The sequence below is a fragment of the Mustela lutreola genome, chromosome 10, assembly GCF_030435805.1.
Source record: "Mustela lutreola isolate mMusLut2 chromosome 10, mMusLut2.pri, whole genome shotgun sequence".
NCBI lineage: Eukaryota > Metazoa > Chordata > Mammalia > Carnivora > Mustelidae > Mustela > Mustela lutreola.
This window is the reverse complement of record NC_081299.1, coordinates 75,070,970-75,089,999: the sequence shown is the minus strand read 5'-3', so window position 1 is coordinate 75,089,999 and position 19,030 is coordinate 75,070,970. Positions and strand designations below refer to the sequence as shown.

General features: G+C 37.3%; 1 protein-coding gene across 2 annotated transcripts in view; it reads left to right on the top strand.

Annotated features, from left to right (window-relative positions):
* KYAT3 (kynurenine aminotransferase 3) overlaps positions 1–19,030 on the top strand; it is a 66,911-nt gene that overhangs the window by 37,331 nt on the left and 10,550 nt on the right. For both annotated transcript variants that reach the window (XM_059136232.1, XM_059136233.1), the window contains exons 5-11: positions 748–897; positions 4,421–4,507; positions 5,511–5,636; positions 5,736–5,856; positions 12,057–12,133; positions 13,567–13,656; positions 17,379–17,565. In XM_059136232.1, coding sequence (XP_058992215.1) covers positions 748–897; positions 4,421–4,507; positions 5,511–5,636; positions 5,736–5,856; positions 12,057–12,133; positions 13,567–13,656; positions 17,379–17,565 — 838 coding nt within the window. The remainder of the gene's footprint in view (positions 1–747; positions 898–4,420; positions 4,508–5,510; positions 5,637–5,735; positions 5,857–12,056; positions 12,134–13,566; positions 13,657–17,378; positions 17,566–19,030) is intronic.

The following is a 19,030-nucleotide window of genomic DNA, read 5'->3' as shown; positions in this document are numbered from 1 at the left end:
ACTGTCTCTCTGACAAATAAATAAAATCTTAGGGGGGGGAAAAAAAACCTCCCCATATGTCTCAGAGTTTTTGGATTTACAGTCCCTTCATTCCTCTAGTGAACATTGTTTGCTTGAATGCTTGAATGTTTGCTTGAATGACTCCTCTCCTCTTGGCTATCATGTGGTAAAGAATGTCCTACTTCCCTCCTAACATAACTCTCATATAAGCACTAATATACATTTCTTTGGGGAATTTGTTTTTGCCCTCTCTCCATAGTCCGTTGGTTGGCATAATAGCCTTCTCTTTGGTAACATGGAAGAACAGAGTCAGGATATAGAGACAAAGCAGGTTTTCTTATTTTAGCTGGGAAAAAAGTCCAACTCTACTATCAAAAATAAAGTAATTGAAAAAAAATAACATAATTGAATGTGATTTGATTGCTGTCAAAAATGTACTATCAAAGACATATTTGGTATTGAGGTCAATTTTTACCAAAGCAAATACAGTGGAATTTTAAATCCCCAAACCAATTGTTAATTTTTTTTTTAAGTCATTAGCAAGTTTTTATTACCCTTCATGTAGGAATCCTCTGAAAGTAGGGGGAAAATGTTTCTTATTTTCATTAAAAAATACAAATTTTTTTGGATAGTTGTAAACATGAAACCCAAATTTTAAAAATTCTTTCATTTTAGATCCAGAATACCTTCAAGAAGTAGATCCCATAATCAAATTTAAGATTTCTTTCCTTCTTTTTTGTTCAACAGGGTCATCCATCACTTGTGAAAGCTCTAGCCTGCTTATATGAAAAATTTTATCAAAATCAAATCAATCCAAATAAAGAAATCCTTGTGACAGTAGGAGCATATGGATCTCTTTTTAATTCCATTCAAGGATTAATTGATGAGGGAGATGAAGTAAGTATATTAACATTATCATCTTACCTATATTTAATTATTATCATTTGTACTGCCTTTGAATCTTTTATTTTACTTTCTATTTTTAATTATATTTGAAGTATAGTACACATGAGTAAAATCCACAAATCTTAATTAAGTACACAGCTTGACAAATTGTTTACATGCATATGTTTTTATTTATGTGAATATGTATCCAGGTAATCACAAACCAGATGAAGATATGGTACATTTCTAGCACCTAGAAGGCTCCCTATTGCCTCTGCCTCATTTATATTCTTCCAGAGGTAACTACTCTTCTGTCTTCTAGCACCATAGTCTCCTTTTACCTGCTCTTTAAGCTGATATAAATGGAATCACACAGTATATACTCTTGAACAGCTTCTTTCATTTATCATTATGTCTGAGATTCATCTGTTTCATTGCATGTGACTCATTCGTATTTTTACAGCCTGTTTAGATAAGGGTAAGTGGAAGGGGCTAGCAGTGATGGGGAAAATGAATCTTTCATTTGCATGACTAAAATTACCCTTATCTGAACTCAGCAAGTATTTGGTCGGTGTATTTTTATGCCCAGCATCGTTAGCAGCCCCATATGTAACAAGAAGCATGAATGACTTCTGCTTTTGGTACTGTGACCCACATGACCCCAGACTCAGTGCTGCCCCTCCATCCCCATCATAATTCCAGTACCCCTGCTCCAGTATTTCCTGACCTCTTCATTCATTCAGAAATCACTGAGGATCTCCTATACTAGGCACCCTGGAAGACAGTTTCTGTGTGGCAGGAGTTCCCCGTCTAGTGGAGGAGATACTCTCCAACTGGTGAATTGGAATACATGTGACAGTCAGTTGTGGAGAATGTGTTAGTTATGGTGGTGACGGCTCTACTAACGTAAACTCAGAAGACTCCAGAGAGGCGTTGCTTAAGCCAAGTCTGAAGAATGAATATTTACCTGGATCTATGTTGTTAATTCCTTTCTTTGAACTCTCATGGCACTTTCCCTGTACAGCTTCTATAAAAGATACTGCTGTTACTTTGTATTATGTTACTCTGTTACATCTCTAATTCCCTCTACTATGCCAGACAATAAGCTCCTTAAGGAAACATCTTAAGGAAGTACAGGTATGCTTTCATATACATAATCTCCTTTGAGCCTATAAACTAGTTGAAAGTTGCATCTCATTCTTTGATGTTCTTAATCCTTTCTTGCTCCCCCCTTCTGCAATCAGCAGAAGCATCCTGAGGCTCAGCCCTCACCCTTCTTTCCTTTGTTCTTTCTTCCCTGATCACTGTATCTGATCTTTGAAACCGCACACATGTCACTTTCTACCTGTTTTATTTCCTTTATAACATCTATTACTATCTGAAATTATCTAATTTACTTCTTTTTTTTTTTTTAATTTACTTCTTTGTTTTCTTATTTAATGTCTTGGTAGAATGTAACTTCCAGGAGAACCAGTTTATTGCTCTACAACCAGTCCCTGAAACACTGAATACTCAATAAATACTCTGCAGAAAGAGAGAGGAATTACTCCCACCATAAAAATAAGGAAATTGCAGCAAAGAGTGTCAGTCTATTCTTTCAATTTTACCTCCCTGCCTCTCCAATTTATTTTCCTTTATTGAGCTCTCACTTAAGATCAGGTACCTGTGTTTCTCACCAGAGTTCAAAGATCGGTCATCTTGGTCCCTGAGAATTTCGTAGACTAATTAGGAACTTACAGCCCACCAAGGGAAAGATCCCTTCCAAAGGGAATGAACAAAGATAGACTTCTTTGCCCTGCACAGTAGCTAACACCTAGCATAGTAGGTGCTCAGTGTGAACTGAATGACTAGCACAAACAAAGGGGCTTTAGAATGTAAGGCCTTTAAACAGGCATTTTACATCATAAGAAATACACAGTAAAAAGTGCAGATTTGGAACAACAATCAGGTATCACTAATTTAACCAACAGAAGTTAAGTGAGACAACTTAGTGTTGATTTGTGAAATTAGAAATAGTTACTCAATTTTTCTAAAGCAATTTGGCTGTCTGTATAAGGTGCCATAAAAATGTTTGTACGCTTTAATCTAGCAGTAGCAATCTTACGAGTTTATTCAGCTATTTAAAAGCAGAGAAACTATATATAATCACAAATAAACATAGCATTGTTATTTATTTACTTTAAAAGATTTATTTATTTTAGAGAGAGAGAGAGCACACGTGGGCACTGGTGGGAGAGGGGCAGAGGGAGAGAGAATCTTAAGCCGACTCCTCTGTAAGCACAGAGCCCATCATGGGGCTCAGTCCCACGATCCTGAGATCATGACCTGAGCTGAAATCAAGAGTTGGATGCTCAACCACCTAAGCCACCCAGGTCCCCCAGCATTGTTCTTTATACAAGCAAATGATTTTAAAAAAAAGACTATTCTAAGACTCCCAAGTGGCCATTAAGATAATAAATATTAAAAGTATAATAATAGGAAATTTTCATGGAATATTACTGGGTTTAAAAAGATAAAAAGAGGGGCACCTGGATGGCTCAGTTGGCTTAAGTGTCTGGCTCTTGATTTTGGCTCAGGTCATGATCTCAGGTCATGATCTAAGATTGAGCCCTGCATCAGGCTAGGTATGGAGCCTGCTTAAGAGTCTCTCTCTCTCTCTCTCTCTCTCTGTCTCTCCCCCCACCGACCCCTCACTTCCATATTTGTGTGTTCTCTCTCTCTAAAAGAAAAAAGAAAAGAAAAAATATATATATAAAGAAAAAGAGAATATATATGATGGGTATAAATTATGTGTTCAAACTTTCCTTATAGAAAAGTAAAAAGGATGCTAGATACCAACTGGACATGTTGGATTGGCGCATTGACTGATGTAAAAGCCAGCCCACAGGTGACAGAGAGAGAACATGTAGAGGCCAAGGAACAAGGAATATATATCTTAAAGGGGCTAGGAAAAAAGACCGAATCTAGATATGTCACCCACAGTGAAATTGTGGGTATCAGACATAACAATAGCATCTTAACCTGTCTCCCTGCATCCAGTCTTTGTTTTGGAGTGCTTTTGAGCAGAAAGAAACATCTTTACCCTCAGGATAATGCTTGGAAAGTGGTACCCCATAATGGAGAGCGATGTTGTGTCATCTTCCCTTACAGTCTTTGGCTTCTGCCCCTCTCTGGTATTTTACTTTGTAATTTAAAATTTAAAGAAATACTTAACGTTTTGGCTGGAACATTCCTTCGAGGATGTGATGAGACATGGCCTCTTCCCCCAGAAAAATCTACCTAAGTCCATGTGAAGTTTTACATATAATTTCAGGAATCCCGACTGCAAGCCCTTCTGTAGACCTCATTAAGAGATCAAGGACTCCTGAACAAGTGTATCTCTAAGGTCTTTTCCACTTGGCTGTTAGCTCCATGAAGGCAAGGAAGACTAGCTTTTTCACTGCTGCATCTCATCATGTAGTATAATGCAGGTACACAGTATTTTTTAAATGAATGAATAATTGATACATTAAATTCTTATTTGGTTTCATTTTAGGTCATAATAATAATGCCTTTCTATGACTGCTATGAGCCCATGGTGAGAATGGCTGGAGCAACACCTGTTTTTATTCCCCTAAGATCTGTAAGTTTGCCATTCACATTCTTAAAGATGTTTTGAAAATATATGTAATTGCTTTGTCCCTGATAAAGCTTCAACTTTGATTACTTTTTGGGATTTACTGTGTATCTCTACTACGGCTGAAGGTAACCAATATCTTGAAGAGAGCAACTTTTATTACTGTCTCCTGTGTTTGCCATGTGTCTCTGTTGTACCAGCATTCACATTATATCTAATGTTATCTCTTGTAGATATGTGTCTTCCCCACCAACATAAGCAGGACCAACTCAGAGACCATTTCTAACTCACTTTCATAGCACTGCTCCCCAGTGACTAACGGTTTATGCTGGGTCTCCATAAATGATTGTTTAGTTCTGAATTAAGTGAAAATTCTGAAATGTTTAAAATTTTGCTTTTATTTTTAGGAATTTAATGAAGCATGCTACCAATGTCTTTTTAAAAATCTTACTAAAATAAGTATACACTAAGATAAATCAGAATCTTATATGGCCTTAAAGTACTAAACATGTTAACCATCATTATAGCTGGCTCCCTTGAAGGAATGTAGACACTTAAAAGCTATTAAGTATCGACAAGATTTTATTTTGCCATTTAATAGGTGTGAGCGTGAGACTCTAGTCCTCTTGGGCTCTTAAGGTTTAATTATTTCTGTCTTTCTTTTTTTTGAAGATTTTATTTATTTATTTGAGAGAGAGATACAGTGAGAGAGAGCATGAGAGGTGAGGTCAGAGGGAGAAGACTCCCTGTGGAGCTGGGAGCCCGATGCAGGACTCGATCCCCGGAGTCCGGGATCGTGACCTGAGCTGAAGGCAGTCGCTCAACCAGCTGAGCCACCCAGGCGCCCAGGCTTAATGATTTCTGTTTATTTTCTTTGTTAGTCATTTATTCAGTTACCTTTAAAGGCCTTACCCTTCTCTATTTTTTTTTTCCCCAGTAAGGTTATTTATTTGTAAGGCAGTAAACATGAATCAATTGAATTAAATCACATTTTATTCTTCATACTTAGAAACCTGTCAATGGGAAAAAATGGTCTAGTTCTGACTGGACATTGGATCCTCAAGAACTGGCAAGTAAATTTAATTCTAAAACCAAAGCTATTATACTGAATACTCCACATAACCCCATTGGCAAGGTGAGTCTTTGATCGCTTTATACAGTCTTCTGACCTATCATTTTCTCACACGGTGAATCATAATTGGCTCTGCTCTTTTGTTTTCTTTAATACATACAGGTATATACCAAAGAGGAACTCCAAGTAATTGCTGACCTTTGCATCAAATATGACACGCTCTGCATCAGTGATGAGGTTTATGAATGGCTTGTATATACTGGAAATAAGCATCTAAAAATAGGTACTGATTATTACATAGAGTCACAATCTAAATGTGTTTGGGCACGTGTGGAACAACTGATTGGAAAGGATCCCAGAACAGCTTTAAAATAGTCCTTACATTGGGTATCTTGTCCGGATGATCACTTAAATGGGATTTGAATAAATGATGCTTGAGTGAAATGATTAACAGATGGAAGGACAAACAGTACAAACTAAGGGAAGAGATTTTTGGATCATACTATAAAGCTATGAAACCAAAGAAGTCATACTTTTGCCTATATCCTTGGCTTTTTGTCAAGAATCCATCTATTACTTAGTACATAAGATACAGGGAGCTTACGTGTTCCCAAGCTGGACTCTGTGCTGAGCAAGTTGCCAAAATTCCAAGTCAACAGGAGATGTAAGGGCCAGTAAGCTATTGCTGCTTGGTCTTTGCCAGAGATTTCTTCATTACTTCATTATTCTCACAAGTGCCTCAGTGTCTTCTAGAATTGTTCAGACTGATATTAGCTGTAAGAATGTATGCACGGCTGCAAACTTGGAGTTTTTGCACTTGTCCTTGCACTTGCCCAGAAACACTTTTCTCCCTAGATATCCACATGGCTCAGTCTCTTACCTACCCCAGGGCTTTATTCTGATATCAATTTTTATGGCCATATATACATAGTTACAAGCTTTCTCCTTCCAGCATTTGCTTTGCTTTCCACCCCTCCTGCCCCATTCTGTTTTGTTTTTTTCCTTTATAATAAATATCAAGACCTATATTGTTTACTTCTAACCTGCCAGAACGTAGGAACTTTTGTTTGTTTTAGTTTGTTTTGTTTGTTTTAGTGTCTTCTGAATGCCCAATTTCCAGGATAGGATCCTGCATATGTTAGAGGATCAGAGCACAATTGATGAGTAAACGAACAGAAAGTATGAAAGAGGATAAGGGAAGGAAAACTAAAATCACTCAGGCAAAAAATCAATAAATAAAAAATTAGTGTACTTATATATAAATAGTTGTATATATCATAATTATCCCTATGTACATTATAAATAGTAGAAATACAGGGGACAAAGCAAATGCTTGAGAGGATCAACAGAGGAGTGAGCAAAAGATGGAATTTGCTAAGCAGAGAGGTAGGAAGAAAATTCATACCAGATAAACTAATATGGACTGAGACAGGGAGGTGTAACAGATCAAGATACACTTAACATTAGGACAAGTGTTTCACAAGGATATAATAGGCACAGATGATGATGGAAAAGTAGGATAATTCTGATAGCCTCGAATATGAGAACAGAGTTTAAACTTGTGGAGGAAGTCACTGGTTCTGAAACTCAAAGCCTTAGTATACAGAGTACCTCAGAGCCACAAAATTCACATCATGAAATAGGGATACATTGTCTTCCATCCTGAAACAAGAGACAGTTTTCCTAACAGAAATTTAATAAGTAGAAGAAGTCATTAGGGGCGCCTGGGTGACTTGTTGGATTGAGCATCCAGCTCTTGGTTTCAGCTTAGGTCGTGATCTCAGGGTTGTGAGATCAAGCTCTGTGCTCAGTGGGAAGCCTGCTTTGAACAGTCTCTCCCTCTGCTTCTCATCCCCCGCCCCCCCGCCACTCATGCACACACACACACATACACACATATATTCTCTCTCTAAAACAAGGAAATCTTTTTTTAAAAAGAAGTCAATATAAAAATCACAGTTCTGTGCATATTTGTAACAAAGAGCCGTTGAAATAAACACATCAGAACTTTTTTATTTTGCCATTAGTATTCACTTACTAAATATGCATTTGTTTCATCGTTGGTAGCCCACACTGTCAGATAAATAGTAGTACTTATTTTAAGCACTTAAGAAAATTTCAAGGAAGAAAACTTAAAATTGATTTTTAATTAAATTTTTTATTTTTTTATTAACATATAATGTATTATTAGCCCCAGGGGTACAGTTCTGTGAATTGCCAGGTTTACACATTTCATAGCACATACCTTCCCCGTGCCCATAACCCCACCACCCTCTCCCTACCCACCTCTCCCCAGCAACCCTCAGTTTGTTTTATGAGATTAAGAGTCTCTTCTGGTTTGTCTCCCTCCCAATCCCCTCTTGTTTCATTTATTCTTTTCCTACCCCCAAACCCCTCACATTGCCTCTTAACTTCCTCGTATCAGGGAGATCATAGGTTAATTGTCTTTCTCTGATTGACTTTGAAATTGTTTTCTTTTTAATTCTACACATTAATTTGATTGTCAGAGTTCCAACGAGCATACTTTGAGAACAAGAGATGTGTCATGTCAAGGGAATTGGTTACATGATTGGATTTGTAGTATAAAGCTAAGAACCAGCTATAGGTGAGGATCTGAAGTGAGTCAGATAGGTTAGCAGTAGAGTTTAGAATCAAAATAATGTGGGGCTTGGGCAGGGAGGGGGTATAGCCTTTGAAGACGGGAAGGGAACAAGCAAGTATGCTTCTGAGATCTCTGGCCTGGCCCCCTCAGCAGTGATGAGGCTCTAAAGCAGAAGTGGGGATGTGCTGAGGAGGAGCAGATCTGTGGGGTGTTAAGGAATTTCCTGCCTCTCGTGCTTTAGTCTTGCTAAGTTTCAGTGTTTGTGAGATACAGAGAAGATGTCTTGGAGACAAGTGGAATTATAGGCCTGATAGTCAGGATCAAATTATGAGGAGAAACAGTTTGGGCAGTCATCAAAGTTTTGTTGATGGTGGAACCCTTGGAAGAGAATATTCTCAGGGAGAATGGATAGCCAGAGAAGACAGCCAGAGATCTGAAAGGTTCGGTGATGCCTTGACTCAGAAAACTGCATTAGGGTTCATCTTCATGATCTCTCTGTTTTGGGTCATTTGGACTATTTGCAGTCAAAAATCAGATCAATATGAACAAATAATTATTTCTTGTAATTTCTAATTTAATTAAATAAATATAATTTTTAATTAAGCAGAGAGAAGAGTCATCTTTCTAATGAATATAATTCTATACTTAACATAAAACATAGTTCATGTCTATGCAATAATGCCTCAAATCTTTAGAGTTTTAGTTAACTCAGTTTAATAATATTTTTCCAATAGATAACTTTAAATGATCTTAAAATACATTGTTTGAGCCTTTATTATATTGCTTAAACCTCATATGATAAGCCCTTCATATTAAAAATGTAGCAGATATTACTTGCTGGAGATATCAAGACATATATTTTTAACTCAGATTTTTTAGTTGTTTATAACAGCCCATAAACAAGAAAAAAAAATGAATTCACTATTTCATTATTTAGAGAGTACAGTTTGGTTCCACAAAAACTTAGCTCTTCTTCAAATATAGTGGCCTTTGTTATATGAAAGATGCAAAATGGCTATTTCATCAATTTGCAGAGTGTGATGGTAAGGCTTTCTAACCACACATCATGAAGCAGCATCACCCTCGTGCTTTTACTGAAGCAGTTTTCCCCGGGGTAGTACTCTTCCTCATGCCTCTCATCCCCATCTGACTTCCACTGAAGCCTAAGCTACCTGTAAATAACTCATAGTGGCTGTGGCTGATTTAAGGATCATGGGTCATAAATTGGAATTGCAAAGACCAGTTGCCTTAGAGATATAAATGCAAGCTTAACTTACCAACTTTAGGTATTGAAATTTGTTTGTTATTGTTGTTGTTTAGTTTTTATTTATTTATTCATATAAGTAATCTCTGCACCCATGGTAAGGCTCGAACTTACAACCCTGAGACCAAGAGTTGCGTGCTTTTCCAACTGAGCTGGCAAGGTGCCCCTAAGTTTTTTGGTTTTGGTTTTGGTTTTAAATAACTCTACCCAACATGGAGCTCGAACTCACAACTCCAAGACTAAGAGTTTCATGCTTTATCAACTGAGCCAACCAGTGCCCCTAGATAGTGGTTTTTTTTTAAATGATCAGACCTATAAAGATTCTTTTTTGTTTTTTAGTTTTTTCCTGTTAGATTCACACACAGGACTTCGGTATTCTGTTCTGTTTACATTAACTTCTGTGGCTGAGGTGGAGAGGACATGAACATCTAGATGTTTTAAAATTCCTTAGGGCCTTTTTATTGAAGTAGTAGAATTTGTTCTTGGATCAGATTCTTGATTCAAATGATATCTCCAGATTTCTATAAAATAACATTTCAGTCAACAAAAGAAACCTCTCTTTCTAGAAAAAAGATATATTAATACATTGATATTGATATATAAATCTTTCAGTATTCAGCTAACTAATATAAAATTCCTTATAAGTTATTCAGCTGATCAGTTTACTGCTGGAAAAAAAGAGAGGTTGGTGTATACCATGACTCTTAGAACAACAGAAGAATATCTACTGTACCTCTACAGAACAGGTGAAAAACTAGGAGATTGCATAAGAAGAACTTAAAACTCATGGGATTGCATGAGAAGAACTTCACGACTAAATTATTTAAGGAATGAAAAGAGCAGTGTAGTTAGCATTCTTGGAAGATTCATAAGGCAACATTTTGCCAATGTTCAGCAAAGTTCGCAAGATTTTACATTCTCTACCTTCATCATTTTGTCACCAGCATGCCCTTTGCCACAAATACCTTTTTTCCTCTTCTCTGACTGGCAAAGGCCTACGTGGTCTTCCAAGTCTCAGCTCAAGCATTACTGTCTACAGAAAGCTACGCCTAACACCTTCTTCTGTTCTTGCATGATACTCCATGCCTGTTGGGATTACAGCACTTTCCACACTGTTCTATGGTTGCTGTTTTACTTTCCTCCTACCCCCACTAGACATTAAACTCCTTGAAGATAGGAATGGCTTCTTTCTTATCTCTGTTTCCTCTAGATCTAGGTTAGTCTCTGGTACCTGGTCATTGCTAATAAGTGTTTGGTAAGTAAATAAGTATAAGATTGAATGATTTTTTTAAAGATATCAACCAACTTGAAAACATTTATGCAGTCATTTCTCATTATTTGTGCAATCCATATTTGTGAATCACCCACTAAAATAGATTTTTAACTCCAAAGTCAATACTCCTGGCACTTCATTCATAAATATGCAGAAAGGGGCAAAAAATTAGAGTGACCCGATGGACATGTTCTCAGTTGAGGTCAACAAGGCAACGCTCTGCTTTCTTATTTCGGCTCCTTCTATAAACAAGTGTCCTTTTCATGATGATTTTGTTCTTTAAAATAGATCCCAAGCATAGTGCTGACATGCTGGCTAATATTTCTAAGAGTAGGAAGGCTATGTATGGTATGTATTATGGAGAGAATAAGTATGGGAGATGAGCTCCATTCAGGCACAAATTCTAGTGCTCTTGGCCATGGAGATATTAAGGGGTGATACCCAAAAGGTATGGACTTCCTCCAACTGCTTGCACAGCTCTGCTGATACACTAAATATCATCAAATTGGACAGTTTAAAGAAGTGAATTTTATGGTGTAGGATTTATATCTCAAAGTTGTTAGTAAAACACACACACACACACATGCATGCACACCCAGATTGCCTGGCGCTACCCCCAGAGTTTCTGATTCAGTAGCTCTGGGATACAGTCCAATAGTTTGCCTTCCTGACTACTTCCCCACTGAGACTGCTGTTGCTGGTGTGGGGACCACATTTTAAGAACCATTGCCATAGGAAGCCTGGAGAAATAGATTCACAAAATGGGCAAAGTAGAGTTGAGACAACAGTAGCTAGGACCACAACCAAAATGGAGCCACAGGAAGAGAATATTGAATGTACTGCCACTGCTGACACTGCTTGTGTGACCTCTGCCCGGCACTGGCTACTGACACTCCTGCCCCTGGAAGTAATTTTGCTACTTAAAATTACTTAATCTGTCACGTATTACAGTGTTTTCAAGTACTGTAACATTTTTCATTGTGTTTAGGTTAAAGTTACATTATATTTAAAAACCCGCTGAAGGGATGCCTGGATGGCTTAGTCATTAAGCATCTGCCTTTGGCTCAGGTCCTGATCCCAGCATCCTGGGTTGGAGCCCTGTATCAGGCTCCCTGTTCAGCGGGGATCCTGCTTCTTCCTCTCCAGCTCCCCCAAGCTTGTGCGCTCTCTGTCTCTCCTTCTCATATAAATAAATAAAATCTACAAAATAAATAAAAATAAAAAATAAATTAAAAAAATAAAAACCTACTGAAATACACTGACGACACTACTTTTAGATTATACTGAATAAAGATTGATGGGAAAGCAATTCCTTAATCTTTTTCTTTTCTCTTTCCTATTCAGCTACGTTTCCAGGAATGTGGGAAAGAACAGTAACAATAGGAAGTGCTGGAAAGACTTTCAGTGTAACTGGCTGGAAGGTAAGATGCTGAAGAAGATAATGTCTTCAAAACAGGCATATATTTTATTTCTCGTAGAGTTTCTGTACTTGTGTATTTTAAATGCATATATTCTCAGTTTACACAGGTTTTTATATTGACTGATATTTTCTTTATTATTTACTCATTCGGCTTTCATGTTGGCCTTTATCCTTTTTGAGACCTGATCATTTCTTTGTTCAAGTTTTTATTTAAGTTCCATTTACCATACAGTGTCATATTGGCTTCCGGTGTGCAGTACAGTGATTGGGCCCTTCCATACCAGCCCAGTGCTCATCACGAGTGCCTGCCTGACTCCTCATCACCTGTGTCCCCCATCCTTCCTCCCCCTTCCCCTCTGTTAACCATCCGTGTGTTCTCCATAGTTAAGCATCTGTTTGTTGTTTTGCCTCCCTCCCTCTCTTTTTCTTTTCCTTTGCTCATTTGTTTCATTTCTTAAATTCCACATATGAGTGAAATCATACGGTATTTGTCTTTCTCTAACTTATTTCGCTTAGCAGAACACTGGCTCCACCCATGTCACTGTAAATGGCACAAAAAATAGGAAGTTTTTCATTTTATAAGTAATGAACTAATGGAACTCTTTTTTTTTGCAAAAAGCGTTCAGATTATTGCATATTAATATAAAAGGAGGAAGAAAATAATATAAAATAATAACTAGTATTTTGGCACTTACTCTGTGCCGAGTTCTAAGTGCTTTACACAAGCTCGTTCTCATAAGGGCATTATGAGGTGAGTATAATTTATCATCTCCTTTCTCAGGCAGTAAAACTAGTACAGAAAAGTTAAGTAAGTTGCCTGAGGCTATACTGCGAATAAAGTCAAGCCAGTGCAGGCAGTCTAGCTTCAGAATCCACGTACTTACGCACCACATTATGTAATACAATAACAATTTACCCAGTAAATTATTGTTTAGTTTTTATTTATTTACTCATTTAAGTAATCTCTACACCCATGGTAAGACCTTGGAAACTTGGTCATCCTCCAACCGGCCTCTCCTGAACATGACCAAGAGGCAGGGAGTATCAAGAAAATGGGGCCTGGAGAACCAGCTTCTGGAAGAGCCCCCTAGGCCCTCATTCAGAGTTACTTTTACCTAAATCAGATAACCTTTGTTACAGTTTTTAGACCTTCAGAATACCAGAAGTAGCAAATTAGAAAAGAAAAGGATAATAGTGACTAAAGGTACTGTTTACCTTCTGAAAGCAGAGTTCAGTGACTCCAGCGGAAACTTTCTCACAAAACAACAGTGTTGAAATGAGGGGTAAATACTAACACTGTACTACTTTCATAGTATGAACATTTTAGACTTGCATATACCTAATAATTACATTAAGCTGAGCTACTCTATCAGATTTGGTACATACAGTTAGATTTGTTTTTTGAAATCTGCTTTGTATCTTTTCCTTCTCCAGCTTGGCTGGTCCGTTGGTCCTCATCATTTGATAAAACATTTACAGACGGTCCAACAAAACACCATTTATACCTGTGCGACGCCTTTACAGGTAAGTATTAATGGTACTTGGGGTTGAAGCATAGTCTTTTGGTAAAAGTGTTATTTTTAGGCTGTGTATTCGAGTACCCTTTTTGAGCCAGGCTTCTAGTACTGTTTGGGAATTTAGGAATGGACAAATATTCATTGCTAGCAAGAACAGCTTTTTTTGTTTATTTAAATACATCAAGTTTTAGTTCTGAACACTCATATACTGCTGGAGGGATTGCAAAGTACTGTGGACTCTGTGAAGGACAGTGACGACACCTTGTCTTTCCCGTCTTCTAGGGACTGCTCGCATTCCTTGGCTCATGGTCACATCACTCTAACATGGTTCTGATTCTCTCCTGCTACCTTCTTGCCCTTATAAGGATCTTTATGATTGTATTTGAACATTTGCAAAGTTCATTTTACCATGCAGGGTACCATATTTACAGGTTCTGGGTTTGTTTGTTTGTTTTTTTTTAAGATTTTTCTATTTATTCAAGCAGTGGGGAGGTTGAGAGGGTGGGTACCCTGATGCAGGGCTCTGTCCCAGGACCCTGGGATCATGACCTGAACTGAAGGACTGGGCCACCCAGGTGCCCTTACAGGTTCTGGGTTTTAAGACCTGGACACCTGTGGGGGCCATTCTGTCTGTCACTATGAGTATTTAAAAAATGAAAAGAAAGGAAAAGAACGAGGAAGCTCTATAAGGATCAATATGGAAAAATTTCCAGAATATACTATAAAGTAAAAAAAGCAAGATGCAGGGCAGTGTATATTTTTGCTATATCCTGTATAAGACAAGGGGAAACCATTCACTTGTATTTTCCTAAAGGATCTCTGGAAGGATCCATAAAGAGCTAGTAAAAGTGGCTAATTGTAGGGGATTGAGGAATGGGTGAATTGAGTAGATAGGAACAGGGGTGGGTGTAAGACTTTTTAATGTATATCCTTTTTATATCTTTTCTGTTTTTAAAAAATGAATATATAATAGGTATCTATGTATCATTATTCTGTGAATAATCAGAACAGTGAAAAAAAATTTTTTTTCTGGAAGACAGTTAAAAAGCCAAAAGAGTGAAATATATTGGCTACAGTAAATTTACTTGTTTGCTTCCTGTCAAAAATACCTACTGAATGAGAAAAAAATTTTTTTAAATTCTTTCTCCAGTGACTCTCTAAGGCAGTATCATAATAAAGACTAGTTTTGACTTTTGGTTTTATATAATAATAAATTCATTTTATCCACTCAAAATAAGTCCATTCATTTATTTAACAAACATTTACTGAGTATTGGAGATATAGCAGAAATCTCTTTCTGAAAAGCTCTTTTTGAGCTTATAGCCTAGTTGACAGTACACAGATAATAAAGAAGTAAATATTTTACTGATATGCCAGGTATTCATAGATGCAATAGAGAAAAATAAAGCAAGAAAGAGGAAGGATATAAAGTGCTAAGGGAGATACAATGTTAAATGGAGTAATCTTTGAAAGCTTCACTGAGATGACATCTGGGCTGTGAATTGAAGCTTAAATAGTCACATGGGTTACCTAGAGAAGAACCTTCCAGACTGTGAGAAAAACAAGTGCAAAGGCCCTGGGGTAAGCAGTCTGGCTGTCATGTTTGTATCTGTGAAAAGTACAAAAGTGGGACGGGATAATCAAAGGACAAGAGTAGGAGGAAATAAATCAAAGGAGTAGCTGGAAGCCAGATCAAGTAAGGTCATATTCCTTACTATAAAGGCTGAGTGAGATAAGCCACTGGAGAGTTCAAGCACAAGGGTAATGTGATCTAACTTGCACTATCAAAGGGACCTGCCTACTTTATTGAGTCAGAAGACTCTTGATGTGATCCAGGAGAGAGACAGCAGTTGACTGAACCAGTACGGGGATAGTAAAATGGTGGAATGTGATTGGGTTGTGAATATATTTCGAAGGCAGAGCTGACAGTATTTGCTGTTGGGTCACATGTGGGGCTTGAGAAAAGGAGTCCAATATAAGACTACAGTTAAGAGAGATGCTTATGTTTCTTGAGCTTTGACTTTTCTAGGGCAATATCCCCTGCAATGGGGAGTGAATAAATTGCTGAGAAAAAGAAGGATGCAGCTAAGAATCTGGAACATCCTTTCCTGACTGCTCTGGTCCTCCATTTCAGCTAAGTGCCTGGATTTTTCCATGCATTCAGACAACCAAGTTTGGAAGCTGGCCCATGCTTCCCAAGAGAACCCCAGCTTCCCAGGCTGATGCAGCTTGATCCTTAACAAAATCCAAGATTTTGTTAGTACTGGAAATTATTATTAATTCTTTTTTCCTGCTGGCTTCTTTCGGGATGCAATCTTCTCAGTGATCTTACCCTTCTCTGTCTCTCCATGTCATTTCTTGCCATCCACTCTTGCTACTCTTGAGCCACGCCAGACTCAGTTCTTCCAACAGAACAAACTGTATCCTGCCTTTTGCATGTATTTGTTTCCTCATCCCTTCCACTTACCCTCTCCAGTACACACCAACTGGAATCTTTATAACGGTGAGGATCATGTTCTCTTATTTACCATTACAGCCCCAGTGTTTTATCACAATGCCAATATTTAACATTGGTATTCAGTGTATGTTTACTGAGTGAGTGTTTTATCCTTTAATTCTTGATACCTCTTGGTTCTGATTAATTTCCTTAAAATTTGGCCACTTTGCCCTGCTGTCTCGACCATTCCACTTATTGATTATTTGCTTATGTTCCCTTCTTTGTGCTGAGAACTGGTATTTCTAAGTTAGTTCACACTGACCACCAGTCCTCTGCCCCCTTGCTTGTATAGATCCTCGTTCTTTATGTATGTCCTGATTCAGACTTGTTTACCTGACCTGTGGCCTCCTCAGACACCCACATGACCTTTAACAACATTAGCTTTTTCCCTTCTCCCAGTTTCTCTCCTGTCACTTCTGGCTTTCTTGAGGAATGGTACAGAAGTGACTCCATATACCTTGGAAATTCTTTTCTAATCCCTGCGGTCCATAGACACTTCTGGGATATGAATGATTAGAACAGGGATTAGAATTTAGATTAGAATTATTGCATAACTGGGACACCTGGGTGGCTCAGTTGGTTAAGCAGCTGCCTTCAGCTCAGGTCAGGATCCCAGCATCCTGGGATCGAGTCCCACCTCTGGCTCCTTGCTCCGCAGGGAGCCTGCTTCTCCCTCTGACTCTGCCTGCCACTCTGTCTGCCTGTGCTCACTCTTGCTCTCTCTCTCTCTCTGACAAATAAATAAATAAAATCTTTTAAAAAAAAAAGTATTATTGCATACCTATGGGTAGTGACATAGTGGGTTCACTTTCATTTCCATGACCTCCTCCAAGGTAACGGGAAAAGGCTGGCTAGTTCATCATTTCTTTGGTCATCTTTCAGACTTAGATCTAGCAAGTCATTCTGCAGCTCATCTCAGTGGAAAATAACTTCATGTCTTTTCCTTTCCAAGTAAGCCATCTTTATACAAAACCTCTTTTTTAATTCAGATCTTCATGGCTCATTCTCAGTTCTTCAGTTTAGATTTAATCATTTACATGTAACTGATTGCTCTGTTAATTTACATAGTCTAACATAAGTTCACAGGAATTTAGCTATAATTCCCTGAATGACTTTTTTCTTTTCTTTTTTTTTTTTTTACCAATCATGTGACTCAGGCAATTTTAATTCTACCAATAAATTCAGCAACATTACCATATTTCCTTTCCACATGTTTCAATCTTAACATGCAGGAAGCCTTGGCTCAAGCTTTTTGGATTGACATCAAGCGCATGGATGACCCAGAGTGTTACTTCAATTCTTTGCCAAAAGAGTTAGAAGTCAAAAGAGATCGGATGATACATTTGCTTGAAAATCTTGGCCTAAAGCCCATAGTTCCTGATGGGGGATACTTCATCATTGCTGATGTGTCTTTGCTAGGTTTGTAAGAGTTTTTATTATTTCAAATATATGGAAACTTATGTGTGAAATTATATTAGAATTAGAGAGTAAAGATTGGTGTCAAAGTCATACCAACATTTTGTCTCTTGGAAAATGGCTTTTCAATATGTCACTGGTTTTTGTTGTTGTTGTTGTTTGTCTTTTGTTTTAATAACTGTCTTGAGTTTTAGGTCCCTGAACCTTAAGTGTGACTGTTAACAGGGTTATGGAGTCAGTTCTTTTAGGTATTCCATTAACCATAGAATTTGCTATCATCTTGTTCTAGTGTGGAATTTAAAACAAAAGTCTATGAAATAATATATGATCCCAGTGTTCCCCTGAGTAAAATTTTAGTTCCCTTTTTACTTAAGAAAAATAAAATTTCTAGAATGTCATTGCTATCAGGGAATGTTTGTTATTTTAGAATACACTGAAATGAAGTAAAGAAGGAAAATAATATCTATTGAGAGTCTACTACATGCCTAGCACTTTCAAACACCCTTTTGAAGAAAGTGTTGTTAGCTCCACTTTTAAAGATGTGAAGACTTCGAAAGTTTTAAATAACTTGCCTGAAGTCACATAGCTGGATTCCAAATAGTTTTGTCTTCAAAAAACAATGGTCTTTTTTTTTTTTTTTTAAGATTTTATTTATTTATTTGACAGAGATCACAAGTAGGCAGAGGAGCAGGCAGAGAGAGAGGAAGAAGTAGGCCCCCTGCTGAGCAGAGAGCCTGATGTGGGGCTTAATCCTAGGACCCTGAGGTCATGACCTGAGCTGAAGGCAGAGGGTTTAACCCACTGAGCCACCCAGGTGCTCCAACCATGGTCTTTATATTACCTGAAGCTATTTTATATATTTCTGACATGCCATACTAATCTAAAATTAGGAGCATGATAACATTTTATATATAACCAGTTTTCTTAAAAAAAAAAAAAAAAAAAAAAAAACCTATAGTGTTAATATTAGTAAATTTAAAAGCATAATTTATTCTGATAGAAGTTGGCCAAATAGTTTGTTTTAAGGTTCTATTACAATAAAGTTATATTCCACTGAACTTGAAAAGCATTTTATATATACTAACTTCTATAAGACTGGAAACTTTTGATTTTTATAACCAAACAGTGACTTATTTCTTCATTTGTTGTGAGAGAAGCAGAAGCCATTATGCCCAGAGATTTTTGCTGTCCTATAGCCTGAAAGCTATGTATGTTTGGCTCTACCAAGCTCCATTATTATATAAAGCCCCTCAAGATGTCCTATATTCTGAGATTTAGAAATCACTTTTCCTATGGTACATCTAAGTGTATAATTCATTTTATGAGATGATAAAAAGACACAGCTGTTTTCATCACCTTTAGTTTTGCCTTTGAATTGAAAATCCATACCATTTCAACATTAATTTATTTTGTATATTTTTATTTATTATTTAAAGATTTTATTTATTTATTTGTCAGAGAGAGAGAG